General features: G+C 40.6%; 1 protein-coding gene across 1 annotated transcript; it reads right to left on the bottom strand.

Moving 5' to 3' along the window:
- Positions 1–854: 854 nt before the first annotated feature.
- Positions 855–27,410, bottom strand: Srfbp1 (serum response factor binding protein 1). Its single transcript, XM_021150716.3, has 8 exons — positions 27,285–27,410; positions 16,888–16,976; positions 16,190–16,262; positions 8,918–8,989; positions 5,015–5,096; positions 3,650–4,358; positions 2,518–2,555; positions 855–2,132 (listed from the first exon to the last, which is right to left on the bottom strand). Exons 1-8 carry the CDS (start codon positions 27,348–27,350, stop codon positions 1,948–1,950), a joined length of 1,314 nt encoding a protein of 437 aa, XP_021006375.1. The 5' UTR covers positions 27,351–27,410; the 3' UTR covers positions 855–1,947.
- Positions 27,411–27,990: the final 580 nt, after the last annotated feature.

Raw genomic sequence — 27,990 nt, 5'->3', positions numbered from 1 at the left:
TCCTTAAATATATCAAGACAGAGACAAAAATCACCAGGTAGCAGGTGGGACAGTGTAGGCGCTCACAGGCCCAGGCAGTTTGTGATCCTAGATAACAGGAAGACTTGCTAGGACAATACTATAGTAAGAGAATCAAAAGCCACAAACCCAGGACTTTTCAACCTTTGAGTTGTATTTTAGTCTGAAAAAACATAATCTTTATTGGTAGAGAGTTAGCAGTATGTCTGGACTATATCCGATTGCTGTGGTGCCTTTCATGAATCTGAACCTCTGCAGACATTAAGGGCAACGTCACCAGAAACTGAAATGCCCTACCAGCTGTTCTATCTGGAGGCAAAGCAGCAAAAAAGGGACAGCTCTGGTTCTAAAGTCTCCGTGTAATAAACTATAGCAGTAAATGTAAAAGTCTGCCTCCAACTTTTAGGTGGACTCCTGGCCCAAGGAACTCTCTTAGGCAAACTTACAAAACTGTAGAGAACATTCCAACTTGCTGAGGTACACACACACACACTCTCTTTTCTCTTACTTTTTTTTTGGGGGTGGGGGGTGGGGGGGTGGGTCACAGGGAGTTGCTTGGAATGAAGATTTAAGAAAACTCCACATCTCCACCATAAACTGAACCCACTGTTCTAGTTACTGACATTCCTAGGTTTGTAAAACAGAACTTACACTTGCTAACTAACTAGGCCCTTGAAGGCAGAGTGGAAGGTGTTACCTTGTTCTAACAGAATTCATATGCAGGCCACATAGAATTCAGTTAGCACTGTTTAATCAACTAACCATCTTTCTTGTCTTCCACAGCAGTAAAAAGGCAAACAGGTGAAGATCTTTTAAAAACCTCCTTTCCTTTAAAGTTACTCTACTGTATGAAGTAGGTGGTTCTTTAGGAGTCAGAGAACTTCTATTTAGCCACTTCAATCCCTCCCTCTTCTACATTTCAATACAAGGTAAAATACCTGCATCCTGGTACTGTGAGAGTAAAAACCCAGCCCTGTTTGAGCCACACAGCAAGGTCCTCAGTGGTAGAGCATGTATAAGAAGACCTAGAATGCATGAGGCCCTAGGTTCAGTTCCCAGTGCTGTACTCCAATATATGGCTAAGTGACTAGACACCATGCATAACTTTTCTGTACCATGAACACTGTATCCTGGACTTGGTCCATGGACAGAAAAACTAGAGCTCTATTGATCCATTCTTCAATGAATGGAAATACTCATTGCAGGGTACTTAGAACTTAACTTTTAGTTGTGTTGCTACACATAAGCACGTTGCTCAAACACTGCAAAGATACGCCACAAGTAACTGCAACTATTACAAATTCACATTTATTTATATTCCTATATCCACAATGACAACTGCCATTTCTGTTTTGCTTATAAAAATATTTTTTAGTCCTAATTTCTTTCCTTTCTCACTATTATTTTAAATATGTCCTAATATTTTTTATATGACATTTATTATATGTGAACATATTTGTGTGTACATAGGCATGTGCCACACTGTATGTGCAATCAGAGAACAACTTTGTGAGTTAGTTCTGCCCTCATACCAAGGGAATCACAGGGGTCAAACTCAGGTCATCGGGCCCCAGGAAGTGAGCCATCTCCTAAGCCCTGTTTGCCTTATTTTGAAGGCAAAAGGGAAAGCTTAACTAGCGAAATATATTTTGTAATCATGAATGAGAAAACCTAAAATTCCGTAATATCTAAATTACTTTATGTAAGAAATAATTTGGGGCAAGCATTCTTATGAAACAAATTTAAAGATCTGTAAAAAGATTATGTAAATATTCCCCAAACTCACATTAAAAAAAAAGAAAAACAAGCAACATATTTTATAACTCTTTCAAAGAGACTTATTTAAAATGCAAGTTTAAATAACAAGTTAGTTAAAAACAAAACCAAAAATTTTGACAGAATGCTTGCAAAGAGGCAGCAAGTATTAAATCAATCATCAAATGTTATTTTTTTCCCCTGAAACACAGCGATTTTGGACTGCTGTTCCTTCCGCCTCCTGCTCGCTTCCCAGGACGGATGCAGAGGTGCCTGCATCGGCTGCTTCACACTCTCAAAGCCTCTGTGTGCACTCTTTGTAAACTGCTTTTTGATTGGAGGTTCATTTTCTGGAAAATCTGGGAAGAGAAACAAAAATGACAAGTAACTATACCAGAACAGGACAGCTTTCATTTCTTTACATTACTCATTAAAGGAAATCTTATTTTATTTAGACACAGTATCTCACCAATTAAAGCTGAATCCCAACAGAAAACAGCTTCAAATTAAGAACTTACACAAGCAGTTAATTTGCTAATTATTGTATGCAGGCTCTTGCCAACATGGGGAGACAAAACAAGCTGCAGAAAAATCAGTAAAAACTGGTACTGATAGTGATACAACACCCCATTTCTACTTGTATGGGTACACACATCAGGAATAATACTATTAGGAAATGACAATTTTTGTCCTCTCACTGTGACAAAGCAATGTCTGCTTGCAGGCTGAGCAGTCTGTACACACCTGGGGCTTTATTCTTCGGGGCCTGTTCTCTGGGATCCCTAAAAGAAAACAGAAGAACATTAGGACCTAAGAGACAAAACAAACCCTCTGATGATGGAGTGGGAGATAAAACTCACCCACATGATGCATCAGCCACTTGCTTACTCTAATATCCAATTATTAATCCAGGACTCAGCTAATCAGATATTTAATTCCATTGAGCCTACCTGCCTTTCCTTCCACCCACACAGAGACCTCTGGTCAGTGAGAAGTAATCCACTTTGGCTAGCTTGCCCTTGCTCTAGCAGACTGTCTGTATAAAGAACTCAAACATTTTCAAGGGGACAATGATTACATATAATATGAAAATTAAAGTCTTTGTTTTTAGTGTAGAGCCAAGAAAAACCTAGAAACTTTTCGGGCATGACCGGGTCAGATAGGTAAATATTTTAATTTCACTCAAGGCTTTATGCTCCAGGTTTAGGAAAAATATTGGCTGTATTATTTTATTAAAGACTATCTCTAACCAATAAATACACAGAAAAAAGGTCACTATTTTTTTTTAATGACCATTTTCAGATTATTTATTTAGATTGGCTTTCTAAACAAACCTAATCACAGCCTCTACATTAAAATGCACCATAGTTCTCTACCATCTAAGACTGAGAAGTGAAATGAAACTACAACAGACCAGCTGGGAAAAATGCCTGTCCGTAGGCGTCCAGTCCATGGGTAGTAATATCCCAACACAGAGTGGTCTGGAAAAAGGCAGCCCCATACACCGAACCATGGGAGTGGGTAAAGCCTGGAGTAGTGGTACGCTATCACACACTCATCAAGACCCTGATCATGGAAAGAACAAACCCTAAGTTAGTCAGACATGTCACTGGGCTGTAAAGTAGCCTTTCACATGAAGCTGGGCAGTGTGCTGCTGCTGCGTATGTGTCTACACACTACACAATTTACCAAGGTGAAGGGAGAGCACCAGGCCAAAAGCCCACGTGGCTGAGAAAGCAGGTCCACGAGGAGATTTTCTCAGTGTGAGGGTATGAAGCCACTCCATGTGGCAAACATGGAGAACAGAACAGAACAGAACAGAACAGAACAGAACAGAACAGAACAGAACCAAGTCTGAATACAAATATGCCCTTACCTTCTGGAGCTTTTAGGTCCAGCCAACGAGTGGAAAAACACGGATTCTAACTTCCTGGCTTCTGGAATTGGCCTGTGTTTATCGTTTCTTACATCCCAGGGGGTTTCAAGTGTATTTGTTTTAGATGGTACCTTTGGGAGGGGCTTCAGTTCCTTGGCCGAGGAATGGACACCACATTCCTTCTTTCGTGTCCGTCTGACTTTCCCAATGAAGAAATCGTCACCACTGTCACTGTCCTCAGATGCAGAAGACTGTTTGTAGAACCGTTCTTCAGTGCTGTCATCAAAATACTCCTTTTCCTCCTCGCTCTCCTCTTCCTCACTGACACCGTTATTAGCAGGTTCCTCTGGGGTTTTGGTTGAGGTTTTCCCCTGGTTGTTGTCCCCTGGGGCTGGGGCCCCCTGGTGTTCAGAGTTAACCCCAGCACCCTTTCCTGAAGGCTTCCCCTGAGACCCTGGAGTGGTCACTGCTTTGGGTCCCTGCTCTGTCTTGGCCAGTTTTTCTTTTGAACCACTTCCTGCATTCTTTGCTGCCGTGTGGGTGTCCTTTGCCTTCTGCTCACTGACAACAGTTCTCTCAGGATGCTGTGACTCACGTGCATCATCCTTTGACCTGGCAATGTCCTTACAGCGGCCTTCTCCTGAAGCACTCTCAGATGACTCGGCCGCTGGAGCGCTCTGCCTTGCATCTTTGAAGGCCTGGACAGCAGCTGCGAGCGAGACAGCACAAGACTTGTTTCAGCATGGGCACAAACAAACTGTCACTGTCCCGCACAGTACTGCTTCAGCTATGTGGAAACATTTACGAGGACAGCTGGAGTCCACAGTACGTGTGTAAGAAGTCACAAAAAGAAATCTTTTCAATACTTAAACACCGTGCTTAAAGACACGGAGATTACAAAAGGAAAAGAAAATTACTTTCTTCATGTCTCTTTAATCATGAAAAACAGTAAAAATATTGCTGAAACAATAAAATGGCAACAGTAACTTCTGGGTTAACTTATTCTGTGCACTGAACAAGTTTCCAGACATCAAAATGAGCACTAATTAATCTCTGACAAAGCACTTAATTTCATAAATATATTTTATAAAAGATATGTAAGAATTATGTGATAGTCTGAACTGCATCAGTATTTAAAACATCAGCTGTTCAACATGATTATGTATAATAGATTTTACATACATTTTATATATATTAAAATTTTCAAAAAATACAAATTCAATATCCTTTTATAACATAAAACATTTTTCAAACTTACAGGCACATGTCCACAGTTCTACACATTAAAAATGAATATAATAAATGAAATCACTATCCAGAACCACACAGCTTAAAAAACTAAGCATCCTATCATTTGAGTCATACCTTTTAGCACATCAATTTTCTTCTTCAGAAGAGGGTGGCCTGCTAATCTGGCAACTGCCCTGTCGGTCGCAGTAGAATCTGGCTGGAGATTGAAAGCAATAATACAGAGCATCAAAATTATTCTGCCACTACTGGAAATGATCACATCACAATTTATTAATCTTTTGTACGTATTACAGCACAGAATTTGCAAATATTCTCTCTAGATAAGTTACCTATGTCATCTACTCTAAAGACAAAAATCACACTGATAAAAGCATAGCCAATCTTGAGTAATTAAAACGTTACCATTTAACAGTCTATAAAACTTAGAATTGTGCTACCTATGATTGGTTATAAATTTGAAAAAGAGTATCTTCTACTTTCAAAGAGTGTAAATGGTGTAAGCAAAGAAAGACTCAACTACTGTATTAGTTCTAAGTTGTGGTTGACAGTAACATTTGAAGTCTCATTTAATGGAGTCCTAAAATAATATAATGTTCTCTCCTAATATTTTAAATGCCTTTTATCACTGATATATGCTCAGAACCCAACACAGTACCCAGCTCATTACTAACACTTCACAAGTATGTGATAATCGGATAGGAACAAATAATTTTGCAGCATTTATTATATTTACAAATTAAGAAATTCATGGCACATGCTATGTGCTTTACATAGCCACTGGGGTCAACCTCTTCCACATTTCTAGCTTTTAGCTCCACTCGGGGCTTAGACAGATCTCCCTTGGCACATCTAAGCAGACATCTCTAAAGCCCCTCTCGAGCCCCTGTCTCCTACAGCCATTTCCATGTTCCTGCATGTTCCCCCTTCTAGGTGCTCAGGTCAAGATTCTGATACCAGTTTGCCTTCCTTCATACACCACATGACTCCTTAAATAAAAATAGTGCCAGGACAGACTGTCCCATAGAAGGTAAAATTTAACATGTTATGTATTGCTTTTATCTTATTCCTAAGAAAACAAATTTAACATTCCCAACTTCTAAAACATCAAGATGTTTTTTCTTAGACAATGTCTCACTTAAATTTTAAAATTCAAATGTTAATAAGAAAAAAGCCTTTTTCTATATACAAACCAACAATCTAGACTTGATTTCAAGCTCATTTAACTAAGCTATTAAGGAACAAACTGGAACTCAAATTTATATTTGTGAATTTAGTCTAATACTTCCCCACAAGTTTTCCTCTAATTCACAAATTATTTGTGACTTAACTGAGAATTATTTCTGCACTAAATTGTTTAATGTCCACATTAAGTGTTTCTGTAAAAAGATGAAAGCATCGGTGAAAAAGCCAAACCCAAACCAAGGCTTGGCTTGCTGTGTCCTGGCCGCTCTGCCCTGTGCACATCATGTGTTTAGTGTAGGATCTCAAAGGAAGGAGGAACCTTGCTCAGCCACCCTCCTGTATGCACATTCACTGACTAACTGGTGTGTTACAGGATCTCCACAAATGACTATCTAAGCAGAAAGTGATAAACTTCATCCGAGAGACAACGTCCCAGAGACACACAGAAGGACAGACACTGACGCATCTCTATGCAGCTACTTGGGCTTTGCAGTCTCCCAAGTTTCCGTCATCCAGTCTAACCTCTCAAGAGTGTTGACACCTGCATCAAAGCCTTCAGAGGTTAGACTGGATGACGGAAACCACAGCTTTCCTTATTTAAAACTGACAACGTTTGCCATGGAAAATTCTCAGGAAACTGTGGTTTTTCACACACCTCCAGTTTCTTCCATTTCAAATAAATTAAACAAAAAAGTAGAAAACACCCTCATCTTTTAATGGAAAATTTTTACTTTGGTATTGAGTATTTATTGTCAACACAAAGGCATTTGTTATTCAATTTTGAAAGCAGTTCTTCAAATACACTCTGGATGGATTAAATGTCTAAAAAAGAAAGATTACTTATGTGCAGCACTAATTCTTTGAAATGTCACGTCCACAAACTGTAAACCCATTCATAGAGCAAGAATATGAGTATTAACACTTGTAAGTAGAACTCCTCGTTCTACTTAAACAAATCAGCGGATCATGATTGTTGATGTATGGCTCTGTCTTAAGAGAGTAAGTGTGTGCTCTGGAGCTGCTTTGACTGATCCCTGATCCCAAGAAAACAGATTTAGGTTACCCAAACTCCATATTCTAACATGGAGGCAGTTTGACGAAGTTTTAGTTTTACAAAACAAAGAAGACCGTAAGTCAAGGCAAGTTTGGAACATACGGTGGGTACAGCAGAGAGATGAGAGAGAGAAGCTTTCCATAGGCCTAAGAAGCTATCCAGTCCCTTTTCCCCAGCCGCCTTTTCCTTTCTAGACACTTAAATGCTACTGAGGCTGTGTCTGAGTCCCTGGCTAACTGACTCCTGGGTGACAACATGTCTTTCTGGGGATTAAAGGCGTGTGCAGCCCCTGCCCAGCTAAGAATTGTTAAAAGTCGGAGGTTAGCACTTCTAGCTACTGGCACATTTTCTCTGCCGGGAAGGGAGCAGCTCACTAAAACTGCATCGCACTGAGGAATGGGTGTCTATCCTCGGTTAGATTACATTAAATCCCAGCTACATCTTCTTAGTTCTAGTTTCAGACCAACCTCTATTTTACTGGTCCTAGGTTGTATCTTCTATATGAAATGTCTCCCAGTACCAGGTGCTTGCTTGGTCCCTTCTAGGAGCTGTTCTGGGAGGCTATGGATCCTTTGGAAGTAGGGCCTAACTGGTACAATTAAGTAAGTGCTTGGAGATTAGTTCTGCCCACCTCCAGCTTGTCCTGCTTCTGGATCCATCAAAATGTAACAGAGCCTCATGGGAAGCCACTGTCACAGATGGAGCAACCCTGGCTACCATACCTTCTGTACCATGATGCTGGATAGTATAATATAATGTCAGAATCTGGCTGCAGCAGCCTTTCCCTTCCAGACACTTAAATGCTACTGAGGCCTTGTCTGTGAGTCCCCGGCTGACTCCTATATGACAGCATCTCATTTCTGGGGAAATTCATATCAATGGATGTGTCAGTAACCAGTCTCCAGCTCCCTATACCTCCCCCTGATTCTGGCTTGGGAATCATGTGAACAACTGATTCTAGACTTGTATTGTGAAACCAGTACTGTCAGAAAATGTAAGAGACTCCCCCATTTCTGTGTGGGTTCTGATTTCTCTTAAGAGACACTCCATGCTGTCTGCACTCTCCTCAGACTCCATCACACTATTGCACATCTGCCTAGCTGACTGACCACAGTATTACTTACACCGTTAGTTAACTCTATACGCCAACAATCCACCTCAGTACAATAACCCCTGAATTTTTGAGCCAAATTTAATTTTCCTTTTGCTACTATTATACTATAATTATACTATATTACTATTTTTTAATGGAGATAAGAAAAGAAATGGGTACATTCTAAACTCAGAATGTCTTTATGTCTCTGGTCAACATACAATATAGCATATGAAGAACAACCATTTAAAAAGTAAATTCATTAAAAAAAATGGAATAAAAAAAGGTAGAAATTGATCTGCATATCATCACATACTTGAAATAAATTTTAAGTAGATTGATGGCAAAATAAATCTTTTAACAAGAAAGCAATCTCTAAAAATGCTGTTTTAATACAGCAAAGCCACTGGACAATAATGACAGGAAGAGGGAAAACATTAAGCACCAAAAACTCCAAAATAAATAAATGAATAAATAAATAAATAACAAACCCAAACTTTTATTAGTGGTTTAAGTTATTTTCTTATAATACTTGCCACTACTTTATGTATTTAGCTACTAAAATTTGGTAATGGAGCTAGAAGCGCGGGAGTGGAGTGCCAAGAGACAATCACAGACTACAGAGAGGCTCGGGACCGTGTCCCACAGCCCCTGCAGCCTTGCTACCTTGTCTCTATCACAGACATACCTTTTTGCAAGTTTTTTCAAAGTTGATATCATCACTAAGAGCAGATTTAGTTACAACATCAGGTTTCAATTCCTGTAAGGAGGGAAAACAATTCTAGTTAATCTACGAGCATTGGGAGTGAAATTCTTTTTGTGTCTTGCTTTAGAAAACTTAATACAAAAGCTAAGTTCTAGAAAAGAACTCCCTGCCACGGGTAAAGGTATTCCCATGACACTAGAAAACCGAACAAGGAATGTCTTTAAATGTCGACTGCCCTTCCAGCAGCTCACAGCATCAGGTTCAGGCCCATTTCAAGGAGCATAGTCTGTAATTCCAAGACTCACAGGCAGTCACAAAGCCTTCAAGTATCAAGTCTTCAAAAATAAATACAATCAATAAATAAACACGGTTCTGAACTTAAAGGCATACTGTACACCTGAGCCTCTGTAGAGGGGTACTCTAAAAGACCAACTTCAGCCTGGGAAAAGTAACTTTATTAACAATATTTGAGGTCAAGTATTAACCTTCAGGTTAGTAGCAACCTCTGCGATACAGAAGAAAAGCGTAGGAGATAAACCTCATTATTTTGATTGCAACTGGAAAAAAAGTAGAGGAACACAGAAAGATGTGAAGACTATTATTTTATACATCAGATACGCAGACAGAAGTCCAAAGGATACCATTTAAAATGGACAGACAATACAACGTAATATCCCAGAGGACCTCAGTTCTATTCCCAGCATCCACATGGCAGCTCACAACCTTCACTCCAGTTGCAATTCACAACTGCTTAGACCTCCTGCTCTAGGTGTATCTGATACCTCTGGCCTCTTCAGGAAACTGCACTCACATGCACAGAGCATTCCCATGATTAAAATTAATAAACCATTAGGCAGGACCAGTGTCCCTGAACAGAGACCAAGAAAGGCTATTGGTCAATAGTGTGGCCCAGCTGCAGAAGACCCTAGCAATTTAGAGATGCCAGTACCATGGGACAATCACCAAGAACAACAACAAGCAGAAGCTGTGGAGTAGAGCTGGCCTGAGCCTAGGAGCAAGATGGGTATGCAAAGAGGGCAGAGCTGGAGAAATGACCCAAGCCCCTTGAAGAAGCCTAAAGATTGTGAGTGACGCCCAGACATTAGACACCGAGTTCTTTCCACTGTTGGGAATTTGATTTTGATTTCTTCAGAGCAAAATCTGTGCCTTGGGTTCCTCCCTTTTGAAATAAGAAAATACTTAACTTATTGTTGATTTTGACAGGGGGTCCACAGTTTAAAAGAGTGAACTTTTAGAGATGGAATTTTAAAGAGTTTTGAAGACTATGGGACTTTCAGGTCAACTTGACATAAGCTAGCATCATTTTGGAAGGAACCTTAATTGAGAATATGCCCACTTCCAGATTAGCGTGTGGGCAAGCTTGATTTGCACGTTTGTAATTGATGTGGGAAGGCTCCGCTTACTGTGGGCTGCACCACCCTTGGGCTGGTGTGGTGCCTGGGTGCCGTAGGGAGGCTGAGCAATCCATAAGAAACATGCCAGGAAGCAGTGGTCCTATTCCCAGGCCCCTGCCCTGACTTGCCCTTTGACGACGGACTTGAAGTGAAACAAATCCCTTTCTTCCCATATTGTTTTGGCCATGGTGTTTTATCACAGCAACGGAAACCCCAACTAAGAACGTAGATAACTGAATCCATCACGAACACAATGAAAAAAAACAAGGGCTTAATAAATATTTGTTTTACATGCATGAGTCAGACCTATAAACCACTGTCTCTTATACTCACTATTTCTCCAATCTACTCATTCTAGCTAGTCATTCTTCTACTCTGCTTTAAGTTTTACCATTTTAGAAAACATAATTGCTCAAAAATCTTTGCTGTGCCTATATTTAAAAAAAAAAAAGGCTGTGAAATGGAATACCACCTGCAATTTTAGTCACTACTTAGACCTTTACATCTCCACTCATTCCACAGCCCAGCAATGACAGTTACTTTATTAAAGACAGACATTAATTGTTACAGAACAATCAGTGAACTGAGATGGAAACTACTGAGTCAGGACAACATCCCTTCTAAAGGAGATGGAGACAAGAGCTGACCACAGAGTGTGGTGGAACATAACTGCAGAGTGCTAAGAAGCCCGTACCTGCCACGGACTTAGATGCTGATTTCTAAGTACTTCATATGTACTTTTCTAGTTCTAGGTTTGGGTTTCCACTCTGTGGAGTCTTCCTAAATTCATGTTAGACACTAACCTAATCAATTGTTTTCCTGCGCTTGTTTCCAACAGAACAATACATTCTGATAGCAAAATTAAAAATTGAGTGTACACATCCTCTTAAGTTTTAAACTAAAAGGTACAAAACCTGCATATATAATATGGAATTTTAAGAACTTTTCTAGAGATACCAACATTTTTCATTTTAATTTGAAGTAATCAATTTTATGACTTACCAAAGATGAGTATTAAAACTAGATTTTAACAATTTGATTAAAAACTAGATTTTAATACTATTAAAAATCAGACTATGACCAGTAGAACAAATTCTCCTCAACCTGCAACTTCTATCATAATGCATTTCATCAACAGTCATAAGGATTTAAGAACAAAAGTTTTTCTCTGGACACCCCCCCCCCCCCAGGATAGATTCTACATTTGGCTGCCTTTAGAAGGGAGAACGTGAAAATTTCTACGACTTTACTAGAAATTGCCAAGAATTAAAATTATCCCCCTTGGAATACTTTTTTATGTGAATGGGTGTGTCATCAGGAAACATGCTGACAGGGTAAAAAGTCCTGGTCTCCAGAAAGAGAAAACTTGAAATCACGTGCATGCTGGTCAAGGCCAGGGGAGTGTGCCATGCCCCCTAGAACTGGATGGAGTTGGAGACGGCTATATGTTGCAGCAGCCGTGTGGATGCTGGGAACTGAACTTAGGTCCTTGCGAAGAACAGTCAGTGGTCTTAACCACTGAGCCATCTCCTCAGACCATATACATTTTCACATTCAAGGAAAAGATATACAAATGAGCTTCTCTTGCTGCCACAAAGTATTAATTTCATGAGCAAAGTTATTAAAGCTTCTTAACATACAGAAAAGAACAAAAGTACGTGATTTCCATCATAAAAATTCAACAATGTATTGATTGATTTGAAATGCATTTATTTCACCATTGCATGCTTTTTCTCAGTTGTGACGCCTACAAATAACGGATACATAGAATCACATATACCCTCATGATTTGAGAGCAGGAGCAGAAGAGACTAGTGGAAAGAAGGGATGTCGAGACTTGGGACAGTAGCACAAAGTACACTGTGACCATTGTGAGAAAGGTCTTAGGTTAGAACATGATTTTAAAAGCTCAGTTTAGGGGGATGGAGAGAGGGCTCAGTGCTCAGCAGCACTTATTGCTCTTGTAGAGGACTTAGGTTTTGTTCCCAGCACATACACGAGAACTTACAGTTCAAGTTCCTGGGGATCTGATGTCTTCTCCGAGTCTCCGTGAGTACCAGGCCCATACAACATGTAGGCCAAACACCCACACACAGAAAAGTAAAAGCAAATAAATCTTAAAACAAAAACCCAAACCCATCATCTTAAAATATACAGAAACAAACATTTAAAAATCTGTTTCCATTTTACCCCCAGACTGAGTTCATACCCATTTTATAAGAGGATCTGTTATTTCCTATAAAATATGCTGGTAATATTTTTTTTTTCAAGTACCCGTTACATCTTACTGAAGTTATGGTAGTACTGCTTGTCCAAGTGTTTTACATCAACGGTTCAAAGTGCTTTGGATACTTTCATGGTTATTAGGAAACATCCTGACAGGGCAAAAAGTTCACATTTCCACAATTACAAAACTTGAAAAACCAAAAACAACAGCCTTCCCAGGCCCCATGTAGCTTTCTTTACTCCTAAGTCTTCTGAACGTACGCAGTTGCCTTTGAAGGAGGCTTACCTGGATGGGTCAATTCCAGATCAGTTCTCTGCACAGAGTCCTGCTGTGCACTGTAACCTAAGCCTTCAGAGCAGCTTCATATTCACCTATATGTCCTGCAGTCTGACCTGCTTCCCCTAGAGGTAGGAAGTTTCAGAGAGGACAGCCGCCACTTACATTTGTAAGATCTGCTTGTATTTAGAAGAGTAAGGTAAGTCCATCATATGCCTGACATAATGTCTCTATTACAGGACCTACAGTGAAACAATACTAAGGGATCAGGAATGGGGCCTACTCAAAGCTCTGATACTCAACTGAAGAAATTATACTCCCAAAAGCAATGTGGGATTTCAACTTAAACATTATAGTTTTCAAATGGTGTTTCCTGAGTGTGAGAGAGGCAGTATATGCTGATCTATGCACATTCCACCAATATTTTCTGTGGACCATTTCTAAGGTCACAAGACCTAGGGAACATTGTACCATTTTAAGATGCAAGAAGAGTTCTGCCTTCTAATAAATCAAAGACAGCACCAAGGCCAAAGACTTCAGTTTGATTCCCTAGACCTATGTCATGGAGAAAGATAAGATTATACAATGTCCTCTGATCTCCACACATCTGCATGTGCTAACAGATGCAAAGACACATCAATATATAACATGTAAAAAACAAAGACACACACACACATATACAGTGACCTTATTATATAAATATATAGTGGCCTTAGAGCACTGACTAAGGTGACGTTAAACAATGAAGAACTAGCTTTGGAACTTTATGTTTCTGAGACTCAACACTAATAAAACAAAACCTGATTTCATAATCCCTTTAGTAACAGTTTAGCAACATTTTATGTCTGTCTAGGGATTCAGAATAATCCCAATACTATAAATACGGCAACATAAGTTTAAAAAAAATGCTGCATTAAAACTCACTCAGCCATCCATGTGCCAAAGACATCACTACGTGCCAGAAAAAGTAACTGAGAAAGCTGACTCATTATCTTAAGACACCTCCTTAGTTATTAGCAGGAATCATGAAAACAGACAGCTGGGAAGCTGACAGCAGACACACCATGGGCCGTACTGAGCGGCTGGAGAGTTTTGCAACTAGAACGGCAGTGCTATGAAAAGTTTCTTAGACCTAGAAACGAGAAGAGAAAGGTGGTGGGCACTGGGAGATGGATGATTTAGTGGGGAGTGTTGCCACATTAAGTACCAAGACATGGATTCAATCCCCAGCATTCCCCCAAAAGCTTCAACTTTTGTTTTCCTGTCTCCAGATAAATAACTTGAGGGAGGGTCTTTAGGTTCATAAGCTACCTCTCAACAAGAAAGAACCTGTTTCAGAAGCCAGTATGTACATTAACACTTAGAAGTATGAATATTATTAGCAATAGCATCAAAGATGGGACTCATACTTACAGTGAATAAAATTAGAACCTCTCATTCTACAGAACCTTAAAGACCTGGCCTTGCCCCTGCCCCGCTTAGCCATGACCAAAAAGGAACTTACTCCCATTTCTAAAAATATATGGATTTTCTTCATGAGGATGGCAGCTTGTAACCAAATACCCTGTTATCATTCCAAGAGAGTAATGGCCGGAGGACATAAGACAGTATGGCCGGAGGACAGCTGGTGTTGCATGAGCCAAAGGGAAAAACCCTCTGAAAAATAACAAAGTAGAGCTTCTCCTCCAAGTTGAATTGGGACCGTGAATCTACTGTACTGTCTCCCAAATGCACAAGAAACACTTCCTTACAAAACCATCAAAGACCTTTCAATTGAAAAAATAATAAACATATTTATTTCAGAAAAGGCTGATTATGTAAAAGTACATGAGCTGGAAATAAAATGAAACACTTTAGCTAAGTAAACATCGAGTTGACTTAGTATTCCTAGTCTGAGTTTTTGTATTTCAATGTAATTCTATGTTTGAGTTAATGTCAAAAGAGAGAAAAACCTAAAGGAAGCAACAAGATAACATCAGGCTAGCAAACTCAGAATACCTTAATGTCCACCAGGAATTCAATTATGTGTATAAAGTGTATGAATTCACTACACAGCCAGTAAACTGTGGCTCTCTGGGGCAACATTAAGTGGTCTTAATTACAGGGAAGACAGACACAGTCACAATGTAAACTTTTTTAGCACTGGGTCTGACCTGCTGCTGATAAAACTAAAGAACAGAAAACAAGCTTCACATGGTCCAGGCAAGACGGCTCCTCACTAATAAAGCTGAGTACAAACTGGATGTACTGTATGTAAAGACGTATTTGTCTTTATATCACACTCCTTACAGACTGCACGTATGTCCCTTGTATGTACTGCACTCTTCTTCCAAAAACCCAACAATCACCTAGTGCTTCAAAGTCTGGCCATAACTAAAATGACAAATACTAATATTTAGAAGAAATCACATGAAAACAATCTATCAAATGGATTCTATGTATCTGATAGTCCTATAGGAGGAGTAACAAATACAAATAAATATACTGCATACAAACAACCACTTCCTGTACTTCTCCTCAGGTTAACTGGAATAACTGTGTCCTGTTCAATACTTTTCCTTCTCTTCAAAAGGAACAGTGAAAAAGCACTGATAATTTAACTCAATTAAAATATTGTTAAAGGATTCTCTTGCTCTTTTATCCAACTTGAACTTAGATGTTTTACCAAATTATAAAAGTCAAGCATACACAAAATTACCCTGGAATTAAGATAACTGCTGGTACCAAATGTTGTTTTTAAGTTCTGCAGTAAAAAGGCTTCCAGACATTTAATGGTATGTCATTTGGTAAATGAAAGTTTCCACAAAGACAGGGCAGAGAGGGGACCTAAAAATGACACCAGTGAGAAGTCTGGCTGGAAAGATGACAATACGGATCATGTTGGTCCAACACTAAACTTATTTTAAGTTCTACAGAACCCAGTAAAAGGCTGACAGCACTACATAAAAATTGATTGAATTGGCAGCAAGAGAAGCATGATGTCAGCCCCCAGCATCAGCATCCACATTCCCAAGTAACACGGACACTTAGCTGTTGGCCTTTCTTTAGAATGGGCCCTCGACACGGTGAAATAAAGGCCCCAGGCATGAGGCACTATGAAACACACACATGAGTTTAGTTTGGCAGCTTTGACTCAGATTTGTATAGCACTTCAAACCAGGGAGACATACAAGCTCACACACACACACAGAGTGCAGTCCTGCAAACGTGCCAGTCCTCACAGACCTCAGCGACACGGACGAGCCTGGAGCGACTCAGCGACCTGCAGGAGGCATCACTGACTGGCACGAGCTGCCAGGAGACACACAAGTACATGATGCACTCACACGCCTTTACCTTCATGGCTTGGATCTCCTCAAGCAACCTTTGGGCTCGCCTTTGGTTTTTCAACAGTGCATCTTCTGTGCCCCTACAACAGATTACCAAAGGGAGCGTTAGTTCAGAGCCACGTCACGATGAACAGTATTTAGTGTTTGAGACTTGAAGCCCATGTGAAAAGCACTGCACTCTGCACTGCTGTTCTCAGGCCACAGCAGCACACACTGATGTCACCGTACTGCAAACTAGACACGACTAATACTGGAAATGAGAAATATTCTTTTATTCAAAAGTATCACACAGTATATAAAAAACTGACAAATACTTCCAGATACTGAAAATTTCAAAATACTAAGCCAAAGAAAGGCTGATGAAATAAAATCATAACTGATTCAAGGTAGACATCCTAGACTTATTAACACCTTGAAATCATTTATTTCTAGTTATAGAAAACACATATAGAACACTGACGGTAATTTCATTTTAGAAAGAGGAAAGGGGAGGATTCTTTAAAAATGGAAGAAACCATTCTGTCTCTTAAGCAACAATGGTTCAAAGCAGTGCAGGGCATGCTGACACAGCTCATTCTCTCCCACCCTCATCACTACTACACAGAAACTCAAGTGCTGAGCGCAGACTCAGCCCTCTCCCTTTATAAATAGTAAACATATTTTGACATTTTATTAGATACAGCACTTTGACTTCCCATGACTAACTTTTTGGACTTCAGTCTGCCAACACTCCTGACAAGTTTTCGGATGACCAGAACTCGGATTCGCTTCACTTCTTTTCTCATCTTTACAACCTTAGAGAAAAAGAAGACAAAATAAATAGATTCATAATGGAAATAAAGACATTCTGAATGCTATCGCACACTTAGGTCTGGAGTTTAACCAAACATCTGCTTAATTATGTTTTGATTGATCAATGCAAGCTTCTTCCATACTGTGGGAATATGACAAGGCTGAACATGCATGTGTGGGGACGGAAGGAGAACCAAGTCAGGATTCTGACTTTAAAGCCAGAGCTTTCCCAGTAATTAGCATTTTACTCATATTCTGTTGGGATTGGAACACACTAAATTATGAAAAAAAATTTTTTTTTAATGAGAAACCCCTTTGTCCTCGGAGATCTGGGACCCACATTTACTATTTCTGATGTCACACTTTGACTTTCTTCAACAGTCCCGGGCAATGTTTGGATGCTACAGGGCTGTCTCGTGTTCTTTGGCCTTAGCGTGCTTGTATTCACCATCCCAGCTTTTACTGGAGTTTCTCCAGGGAGATGCCTTCCCATGGGCTTGTTAGCATCTATCCTTCCTGATGACTCAACATCCTTTCTGCATCTAAAGAGTACCTCTACAATTTACCACAAAAGTCAAAATCTTTTACTTTTAATCCAATATGTTCGGTTAAAATAATAATTAATATGTGTTCCCTCCAGACAAATTCCATGGAAGTCAATAATCTTATTTTACTCAACATTGGTTCTAAACGTTTAAACCGAGCATGGCGGATAGATCATGTTCAACTGATACTTGCTGAACGAGCAGAAACACAGCCCACCTTCTGTTCTCACTGCCTCAGATGCACTGCATCAGATGGCTTAAAAGAACATAACTGTTTTCCTTTTCCACTAGAATACAGTAACATCTTTGGAATTTGTTTTTGCTGTAAAACTTTGAGGGAAAAAAATACTGTCCCTAACACCACGTCTTGTATTTCTTGAGCCCTGAGCAGAAGGCAGGCCACTGTGGCTCCCATCTGGGACCCAAGGCTTCGGTGAAGGGAATGGAAAATGGCCCATGTAAGGACATCCTGTCCAGCATGCTTGGCCGGTAGCAAGCCTGGGCTACAGAATGAGACTATTGTAAAACAAAACAAACTAATTAAGAATGGAGAAACAGAATCACATAGGTTATGCTGGATTGTAAAATTAAGTCATTTATAAACAAAGTACTGCCAAGTGACAATTTATACATTCAAACATTAGTGTAACCCAAGGCTTACCCTTGCAAGCTTATAAATTGATAATATACCACTCACTATTAAGTATTAACAACTCCTAACTAATAAATCACAGCAGGCAGAGCTGGATCCTGGTTACATTCCAGTCACAGGAAAGCTAGTCTCCAACTTTGAAACTCAATTTAAGAACAGGTATACTCGGCATCACTTGATGATGAATTCTCAAAGCAGGGGAATACTTCCTATACTCTCCTCACACCAATACCAAACATGTCCTCTTTTCTAACTTTCTCAGTGTCTGTGTATAGGCAACAGAGAAATTCATGTATAGCAAAGACATTCACTATAATAAACATGAAATTTTAATTTTCTTCATAACTGCTTACTCTAAATACTTAAGCTGTATTTTTGTAAAACATTACTAGTGGCCTTTTTGTGAGGCCATTAAAAGTTACCAATTCATTTGTCAACCAGGAATTACAGCACTGTTGGCAAAAAGCCAGAAGCTGGCACACGTCTCATGTGAGCGGCAGAAGGCCAACACACTGAGTGCATCATCACACTTGGGCAGATTCTCTGGGTTCAGAGGTACACCTATGGTCCTGGCACTTACTAGCTAAGGCTGGGGAATGTGGACTTTGGGGCCTAGAATGGACTACACAGCAAGATGCCCAGGTTGAGGCTGCTGGTGACGGATATACTGGATTCTTCTCATGCAGTGCCAGCCTCCCCTGCGACAAATTAATTAAGGTTGGAAGAGAATGGGTGATTTTGGCTATATTGGACACCTGGGTACCAGAGCTTCCTTCAAGTTTGGCAAAGTGGAGACTGTTGACATCACGGTTTCTTCATTGACCTCAACTACATGGTCTACGTGTTCCAGTATGACTCTACCCATAGCACATCCAACAGCACAAAGTTGAGAACAGGAAGCTTGTCACCAATGGAAAGCCCATCATCCTCCTGGAGTGAGTAATATCCAATGGGGTGATGCTGGTACAGAGTATGTTGTGGAGGCTACTAGAGACCACTTGACCCATAAGGATTATCATCTCTGCCCATTCTGCTGATGCCCCAATGTTTGTGATGGGTGTGAACCAAGAGTAGTGTAACAATTCACCAAGACTGTCAAAACTGCTTCTTGTACCAGCAACTTCTTAGTCTCCCTGGCCAAGGACATCCATAACAACTTTGGCATTGTAGGACTCATGTATTGCCCGCGCTTTTGTCCCCCCTGGTAAGAACACGCTCAGGGCAACCGGAATCTTCTGCAGCACAAGCTTTATTGCTTACCCCATCAGGAGCCAGTGGAGAAGAGAGCCAGAGAGAGCCAGAGAGAGAGAGAGAGAGAGAGAGAGAGAGAGATGGCGGAGCCCCATCCCTTTTATGGAGGACTGTCCTCCGCCTCGGACGTGTCGTTCCCTGATTGGCTGCAGCCCATCGGCCGGAGTTGTCGTCACGGGAAAGGCAGAGCACATGGCGTGGAAAGCTACCCCGGCACATGTGCAGCTTGCTTGTTTACTACTTAGAACACGGGTGTCAGTGCCATCAGCGCCATCTTGTAATGGCGAATGTGAGGGCGGCTCCTTACACTCATGAACAGTGTCCATGTCATGACACTGTCATCACTGTCATCCAGAAGACTATAGATGCCCCTCCCTGGGAAGATGTGGCATGATGGCCATGGGGCTGTTCAAAACATCATCCCTGCATCCACTGGTGCTGTCAAAGCTGTCGGCATGCACAGAGCGGTACAGAAAACTCACTGGCACGCCTCCCAAGTGCCCACAGTGAATCTTGCATGCTGCCTAGAGAAAGCTGCTGTCAGAAAGGCAGTGAAGCAGGCATCTGAGGCCCACTGAAGGGCATCCTGGGCTACACCAACACTGGTGCCTACTCGTCCATCTTTGAGGCTGGCATTGCTGTCAAGGACAAATGGAAAGCTCATTTCCTGGTGTGACAAAGAATAGAGCTACAGCAACAGGGTGGATGACCTCACAGTTTATATGGCTGCCAAGGAATAAGAAACCCTGGCCCACCCACCCCAGCAAGGACAGAAAAGGAAGAGAGGCCCCTGGCTTCTGCGGAACCCATCTCCCAACTCAGCCCCCCACACTGAGCATCTCACATCAATAAACTTCACTGCACCCTCCCTCAAAAGGAGAGAGACAGAGAGAAACAAAGACCATGAATGAACAAACTATACTTCCATGTTGTTTGGGTGAAGGAAGATTCTAGGTACAATAGGTAAAGAAATAACAGTAGGAACAAAATGAAAGACACGTAGAGAGTCTGGAGAGAGAATGAAGTAGAAGTCTCTAGCTCATCATCACTCAGGCTCCTGATTCCAAGCAGCGAAAGAGTGAACATCAAAGAACCCACTAGAAGAAGCAAAGATCAGACCCCAGAGTAAACCTGTGCTGACTACAGTGAGGGGCCACCTGGAATCTAGGCAACTTCAATCGCTTCTTGGATAAATAATAAAATATAATAAAGTCAAAACCTAATACTCCCTGTGAAAAAGGAACAGACAGAAAGTCAACTCAAAGATGAGAAACGAAGAAAAGGAAGCACAAACAGGCAAAAGCTGACCATGAAAGAAAAGACACTATGTCCAAAGGGCTATCTAGCTATGGACTTGAGCCCTTTCTGCAGTCCAATATTCCACTGCTAGTGATCAGCAGACAAAAATACCAGTGTTTTACAATGTGAGTGCCCTCTCTAGATGTCACATATTCTGTAATGGGCCATTTTACTCAGCTATACTATCTTTTAAAGCTAATGTTTACTGACAATTAGCTTGTGAGCAAAAGAGCTATATTTTGTGATTAGCACCAAAAAGTTTTTGATACTATGATCCACAGACAAAATTAAGTGGTTTAAGCTGACTTTTGCTCACTATCTGCTAGCTCACCAATCAGCTAACACCTAAGTAATGCATTACCTTGGCATGTGCTTGGACTAGACTAACCTTTAACAACATAGATGGTTACTAGCAAACGCTGAGCGTCGCTGCATTTTTGGAATACAACTTCCACTGATTCACTCCTTCATATATAAACATCATAAAACACTGACGAGAAGACTGGAAACCAGGCATGCTCATACACTGCTGGTAGAAAAGACAACTTCTGTAGTCTATAGGGAGGGAATCTGGCGATCTTTAATAAAAATCCTCCTTCTGAGAGTCCATCTAGAAGGTGTACTTGTAACAACAAAGGATTACACACAATGCTTTCCACACCCACCCGCCCACCCACTAGAACACGATTCATAAAACACATGTATAAAGGGCACACAGAAGGACATTTACAGTACAGTATCTCACATGTTAAGTTTAAAAATATACACCAATACTACACACTAGGTACAGAAATGGTACAAAATGAGACATAGGTAAGAAAAGTGTACATCAAAAGCATTAATAATTATCTCTAAGCTAGAAATAAGTATGATACTGTAAAATACTGAGAATTCTTAAATAAAAGTAGGTTACAAGGACCTATGTTCTATGTTCTAGCACTTTCCATGTGTTTCAAGTATTCCACAGTTATAAGTATTATTATGCCTTTATAAGGAAATTCTAGGTTGGTCATTTAGTTTACAACTCACCATTAGAGTTACACTGTTGAGTGTTTTTTTTTTTTTTTAAATCAACAAGAATTTCTAAAAAAAAAAAAAACCCTACCCTGGTGCCTGCCTGTAAGGTAGCCACTGCCAAGCTAATGCTACCACCTAGCAAAGCTCCTGAGAACAGCACAAGTGAGCAGGCTCTGGTCAGGACAAGCAGGCTGGGGTCGGTCCAAGGATGAGCACATTTATAACCTCAGTCAATCTTAGAAACACCACCACATACAAGTTTTACACGTTCATATAAACACACAAAGGTTTCTTTTGGTATTCTTATCATTCATAATGGAAAATAAATTTGTCCTTAGTCATTTTAGCTTTTACCTTTACAAGTTACCTCCTCTGAGGAGAATATTTTCTGATATCCAAAGTGGATATATGAAACCACAGGTAGTTCAAAATCTTGTAAGAGTTCTTTCCACTATATATGTCTAAGAAAATTTGTATTATTTTTTTATTTATAAAGTAGACAACATTTTAAAAGCAATAGAATAGGTCAATAGTAGCGCATCATAGTGAAAATGTCTACGTCATGGCTGTTATTAACTACAGGTTGCTCACACTGTGATGCCTGACAGCCCACCTGGAGATTGAGAGCTCAGGGATCAATCAATGGTGGTAGAATGTACGATGCGGATACCCAAAGGAAAGGGTCCTTTCAAGGTGGGCAACACAGCACACAGCTTCACATGCTGCTCCTAACAGCAGGCAACTCAAGACTTATCAATTGCTTCTGTTACCTCAGATAATCAAAACCATAGAAACTAAAGCTACAGCTGCAGCTCACACTACAGGACTAGCTCAAAGGACATGTTCTAATGAACTCACACTTCTATCATATTGTAAAATTACATTTTTTTTTTAAAAATAGAAAGTTCTATAAGACTTGTCATAACTCCAACCCCAGTCTTATACATACCTCCTGGTGAGGAAAGAGATGAGCAACATGGCTCCAGTTGTAGCTCTGTACATTCTTCACTCACTAAATGCCCACACACAGGCACTGTCTATGGCGCAGCCCTGCTTCTCCAGCTCTAACGAGATGGAAGGAGACTCCATCTCCCTCTCATCTCTATACCGGTTAACATGACTTTGGAAGGTATGAACTTTCATATTCTCAGTATATGCTCACATACTACTTCTAGTCAAGGACCTATGCTAGAGGTTACAAAAGTGGTTATAGCAAGCCAACAGAATCATTTCTCCAAAATCCTATAAACAGATAAAGGAAAAAAACACTCAATGATAAAATAAAGTAAAAAGCAATGGCTTATTATTATTATTATTATTTTTTTCGAGACAGGGTTTCTCTGTGTAGCCCTGGCTGTCCTGGACCCCACTCTGTAGACCAGGCTGGCCTTGAACCCAGAAATCCACCTGCCTCTGCCTCCTGAGTGCTGGGATTAAAGGCATGTACCACCACTGCCCAGCTAGCTTATTATTTTTTAAGTAAAGGTAAAATTTAATATTCTTTATAATAATAAATGTATTTCAAGAGGGTTAGAAAAATAGCTCAGCAGGTGAGAGAACACTTTTCACTTTTGCAGACGACCTGAGTTTAGTTCCTAGCACGTATGTTAGATGGCTCACAACCACTTCCAAGTTAAGTTCAGGAGATCCAATACCCTCTTCTGTTCTCTGGTCACTAGGCACACATGTGGTGTATGGGGTGTGTGTGTGTGTGTGTGTGCGTGCGTGTACATGCAGGCAAAACACTCATACAAACAAAATAAATAAACCTAAAAAAATTTAAAATGTATTTTAAGAATGAGGAGTTAAGATATGTTTTATAAATTGGCCCCTATTCACAATTACCAATGCCAGGACATTCTCAAGCCGGGACACTGAAGTTACTGCCTAAGGAGCACTACTACAGGTAGGATTCACTGTTCACAGGACATTACGTAAATCTAATACACCATAAAACTCAGTTAAGTTAAAATATTAACATAATACTAATACAATTCATTTATTGTGACAGGACTGGGGATTGGATCCAGGGTCTTGTGTGTGCTAGGCAAGCACTCTCTCATTGAACTATAAATATATATATATATATATATATATATATATATATACACCCATATATACCCCAAAAAATCAAAATTATAATAAAAGGGCTACTGATCAAATCACAGCTGTGATTATTATCTCAAAGACAAAACCACAGAGGTTTGTAAATATTTTCAGTCTGAATATTAAAGCAATGACCCCAGTCACTGTCACCACTACACACATGCATATCAGTCACATACTGAAGACCAGAACTATTCCCTGAAGCAACTTAAGAAGCACTATTTAAGATACTGAAGATCCAAGCCTGAAAACTGAGTCCCATCCCGAAGAACCACATGGTAGAAGGAGAAAACTGACTCCCAGGAGCTATCCTCTGAGTTCCTCACGGGAACTGTGGCAGAGATGTGCAATACCCTCACTCCTATACAAAATAAACAATTGTTAAATTAGGACATATTTATAAAATATACACTGAGTATACAAGCAAAACCTTAAAGACAGGTAGAAGGGACACACACAGTCCCAAGTAACTGCCATCACAAACACTGACAAGAACTAAGTGGAGCTTCCAGAACTTACACAAAGGATAAAAGCCAGCAATGGGCTTCCTATGAAAGTGTTAAGTAGGAATAAGGAGCCAGGAGCCAGGCATGGTGGCGCACGACTTTAATCCCAGCACTCGGGAGGCAGAGGCAGAGGCAGGCGGATTTCTGAGTTCAGCCTGGTCTACAAAATGAGTTCAAGGACAGCCAGGGCTACACAGAGAAACCCTGTCTCGAAAAATCAAATAAAAAGAAGAAGAAAAAAAAAAAAAAGGAATAAGGAGAGGAGATTCTAGATCCAGGAACAGCATAGCTATAGTGGGGCCAGAAGGAAGCCAGCAGCTACAGAGCATGGGTTGACAGCGGCAGGATAGAACAGAATGCAGACAGGCTGCCCCTATGCTGCTCAATTTTATCCAAAAGCAAACTCGTGGGTTTAAAACAAGGAAATGACCTGATTAAATCTGTGCTGAAAAAAATTAAGGGTCAAGACCAAATTAAGGGTCAAGAAATGTCAATTTGGTAACTAGAAGGAGAGCAGAAGAGGATATGGGGGCATAATCTGGACCACTAGAGCAGCAGCGACAAGAAAGAGGAAGAGATGGGAAAGAGTAAATTTTAGCTTTTCCAGATACGCTTCCTTTATGTGAAAGTTGTTCTTTTGGCAAGTTTCTAGAGAAAAAAAAAATGTCTGTTTGATGAGTTTTTCTAGGCAGTCATCTTTATTTCTTCTTTTGGTCTGCTGTTTTATGTGCCTCATAAACTTTGAAGGGACATACACAGGACAGTGGTCCCATAATAATTCAAAGGACAGTGATGCTGTAGTCATTTCTGGTTGCAGGTTTCCAAAGACAAAATTACCAGATGCCACATTTCTTAGACCCTGTTGTCATTAAGTGACTCCTGACTATATTTATATACCTACATTCCTCACTAACTTTAGTAACATCAACATTTCCACCATTTTTTGTTCTCTTTATCCTCTAGGAGGACACATTAAATTTAAACTTGAGATCTGTATGATTTCTGACTTGATAAGTTCATCCAGTCACTTAGCAAACATTTACCGCATATCAGTGTTCCAGGAGACACATTTGCACATGACAGAAACAGCGTGTCACAGCATGGGAAGCATTCGGTTCAAATCAATTAGTAAATGCTTCCTAAAGGTCATATTTAGGCTATTTTTGAAAAAAAAAAAGCCTGTAAGTTCATGAAGTGGAAGAGGAGTCTTACTTGACTGATTCCCGGACATTAGAACCATTAAATCAATACTGGACCTAAGCGTAACTATCCCTTTCTGTAATTTCCAAAGACAATTAACCTAAGATAATTTAATCTTTCATACTTCGTATAGAACCTAATAAAAAATACCCCACAGTGATGGTTCAAGGAGTGGCACTATTAGAAGATGTGGCCTTGTTGGAGTAGGTGTGTCACTGTGGACTGTGTGTGTGGGCTATAAGACCCTCATCCTAATTGTCTAGAAGCCTATATTCTGTTAGTAGCCTTCAGATGAAGATGTACAACTCTCAGCAATGCCTGCACCATGCCTGCCTGGATGCCCCCATGTTCCCACCTTGATGATAATGGACTGAACCGCTGAACCTGTAAGCCAGTCCCAATTAAACGCTATTCTTATAAAAGTCACCTTGGTCATGGTGTGTGTTCACAGAAGTAAAACCCTAACTAAGACACCAACCAACAGTTTTCTTGCACAAAACAGAAGTTTAAATGAGGAAAAAAAAAATCAATAAATTCTAAATACCTCCTTGAAACTCCACTTCCTACTGAATGAAGACTCAATCTGGCAAGCAGACAGTAGTAGCATATTTGTTAATTCTCATTAGTTTTCTAGCCCCCCCCCCAACTTTTTTTTTTTTTTTTTTTTTTTCGAGACAGAGTTTCTTTGTATAGCCTTGGCTGTCCTAGAACTCACTTTGTAGACCAGGCTGGCCTCGAACTCAGAAATCCGCCTGCCTCTGTCTTCCAAGTGCTGGGAGACACCACCGCCCGGTTTCTAGGCCCTTTTTATTCAGAGTTTCACACCAACCTTTCTCTGCTTATAAGGCCTTCAATTACTTTAGGGAATTATTGCTTTCCTCAAAAGAAGATTAAGGATTCTATCTCACATCTGACTTTACCTCCTTCAAAAATTTCTGCACTGTTTTTTGGAGGGATAGGAATCTTTGTTTATTTTCTATCATAGGTTACCAGAAAAGATAAAAAAAAAATAAAAGCACAAAGAACATCATACGGCTGTGTAACCTTAACAGTGACCTGCATATGGACGGCAATTCTTTGGATGTCTGTAGTTGTGAGATGTTCTTTCCGATCCTTGCTCTCCAAAACTTACTTTATTTAGGATGCCAGATAAAAGTTGGGGAAAAACATATATCTGAAGCTCAAGATGGCCTGGTGACAGTAACACACTACGGTGGAGGTGGGGTGAAGGTAAAAGCGCCAAACCAGGTTAGAGAAATCGGAGATAAGAGTGCAGAAAAAAACTGTGAAGGGGACAAATGGGACGAACAGTACCAGGAGAAAAAGAAATGAGGTCGGGCGTGCGTACACGATCGCTAAAGATCTGGAATTTGTTAGGACAACTTATGCCTCAGCTTGAATTTCTCTTCCCTTCATTTTTGACAATTAATAAATGAAGAGCTTACTCAGGGCCAGGCACTAAGCAAACATCTCAGAAAACTTCAACCTTACAACCCTATGAGGAAGATGCTACCCTGAGCTTCATTTAACAATTAAAAGTGACTGTGCACTGCGTGACCTCCCCACGGTCGCCTGAGACCGGGGACCGACCCGCGTGGACCCTGTCCCCGCACGGCGACCAGTCCTCGGCGGCCGCGCTCCGCCCTTCCGGAGCCCCGCACCCCACCGCTGTCCGCGCGGCGGGAGACGCCGAAAGGGCGCCCCACACCCCACGGTCTCGGCCCGCGCGCTCACCTCGTTATTGAGGTTCAGAGTCCCCGGCTGAGCCATTGCGGACGGAGGAAGAGGGTCAGCCGCCATCTCCGGCACGTGAGCACCGGCGATCGCACCGCGGCTGCCTAGGCACGCCCCCCGGGGGAGGCCTCTTCCGCCCAAACGTTGGGATTTTCCAGCAGTGCCGGAAGTGGGAACGGTGACTTCCGGCGCGTGGACGACTAGCCGGAATTGAGCGTTTCCTTGGAAACCAAGTGCGCTTTGCAGTGGGCGTTGCTTTAGTTGATTTGAGCAGAAGAAAAATTTCCCGGACTCCTCCCTTGTGCTGGAAGGACCTAAGGAGAGGCGAATGGTTTTATGTTTTTTGTTTTTGTTTTTGTTTTTTAAAGAAACAGATCGAGTACTTGGGTTGCCGATTTTGCTCTATTCTAAAATTTAGCGCTTGTGAAAAATTTTGCCCTTTCAAGAAGAACATCAAAAAGATGAGAGCCTCAAAGCTTTTCTGTTTCCTACTGGCTGAAGCGTGAAAGTGGAAAGGTTGAGTTTTGGTAAACAGGATGTTTGAAGTAAAAGAGCATTTGCTACTGCCTCTAAGAACTATTTTGAAGAACTTAACTGTAGGCAGAAGAAATGTAAAGGACAGGTCTGAATTAGACCAACTATTAATTACAAATTTTAGTAGAGGCCATTACAAAAGGTGAAGTCCTAGGCCAAATGCTTCACTTGA

This window comes from Mus caroli, unplaced genomic scaffold (genome assembly GCF_978045245.1).
Source record: "Mus caroli unplaced genomic scaffold, Mus_caroli_1 scaffold_19, whole genome shotgun sequence".
NCBI lineage: Eukaryota > Metazoa > Chordata > Mammalia > Rodentia > Muridae > Mus > Mus caroli.
Note: the sequence above shows the minus strand (reverse complement) of the source record. Positions and strands in the feature narration are given on the sequence as shown.

What these genes read in the sequence shown, in the direction of transcription:
- Srfbp1 (XM_021150716.3), bottom strand. Translation starts at nt 27,350, where the DNA reads ATGGCGGCTGACCCTCTTCCTCCGTCCGCAATGGCTCAGCCGGGGACT. An exon ending in CTCTGAACCTCAATAACGAG is followed by an intron (nt 16,977 to 27,284) that starts GTGAGCGCGCGG and finishes TTTTTCTCTAAG; the next exon opens with GTTGTAAAGATGAGAAAAGA. An exon ending in GGACCTAAAAGCTCCAGAAG is followed by an intron (nt 2,556 to 3,649) that starts GTAAGGGCATAT and finishes GTTTTCTTTTAG; the next exon opens with GGATCCCAGAGAACAGGCCC.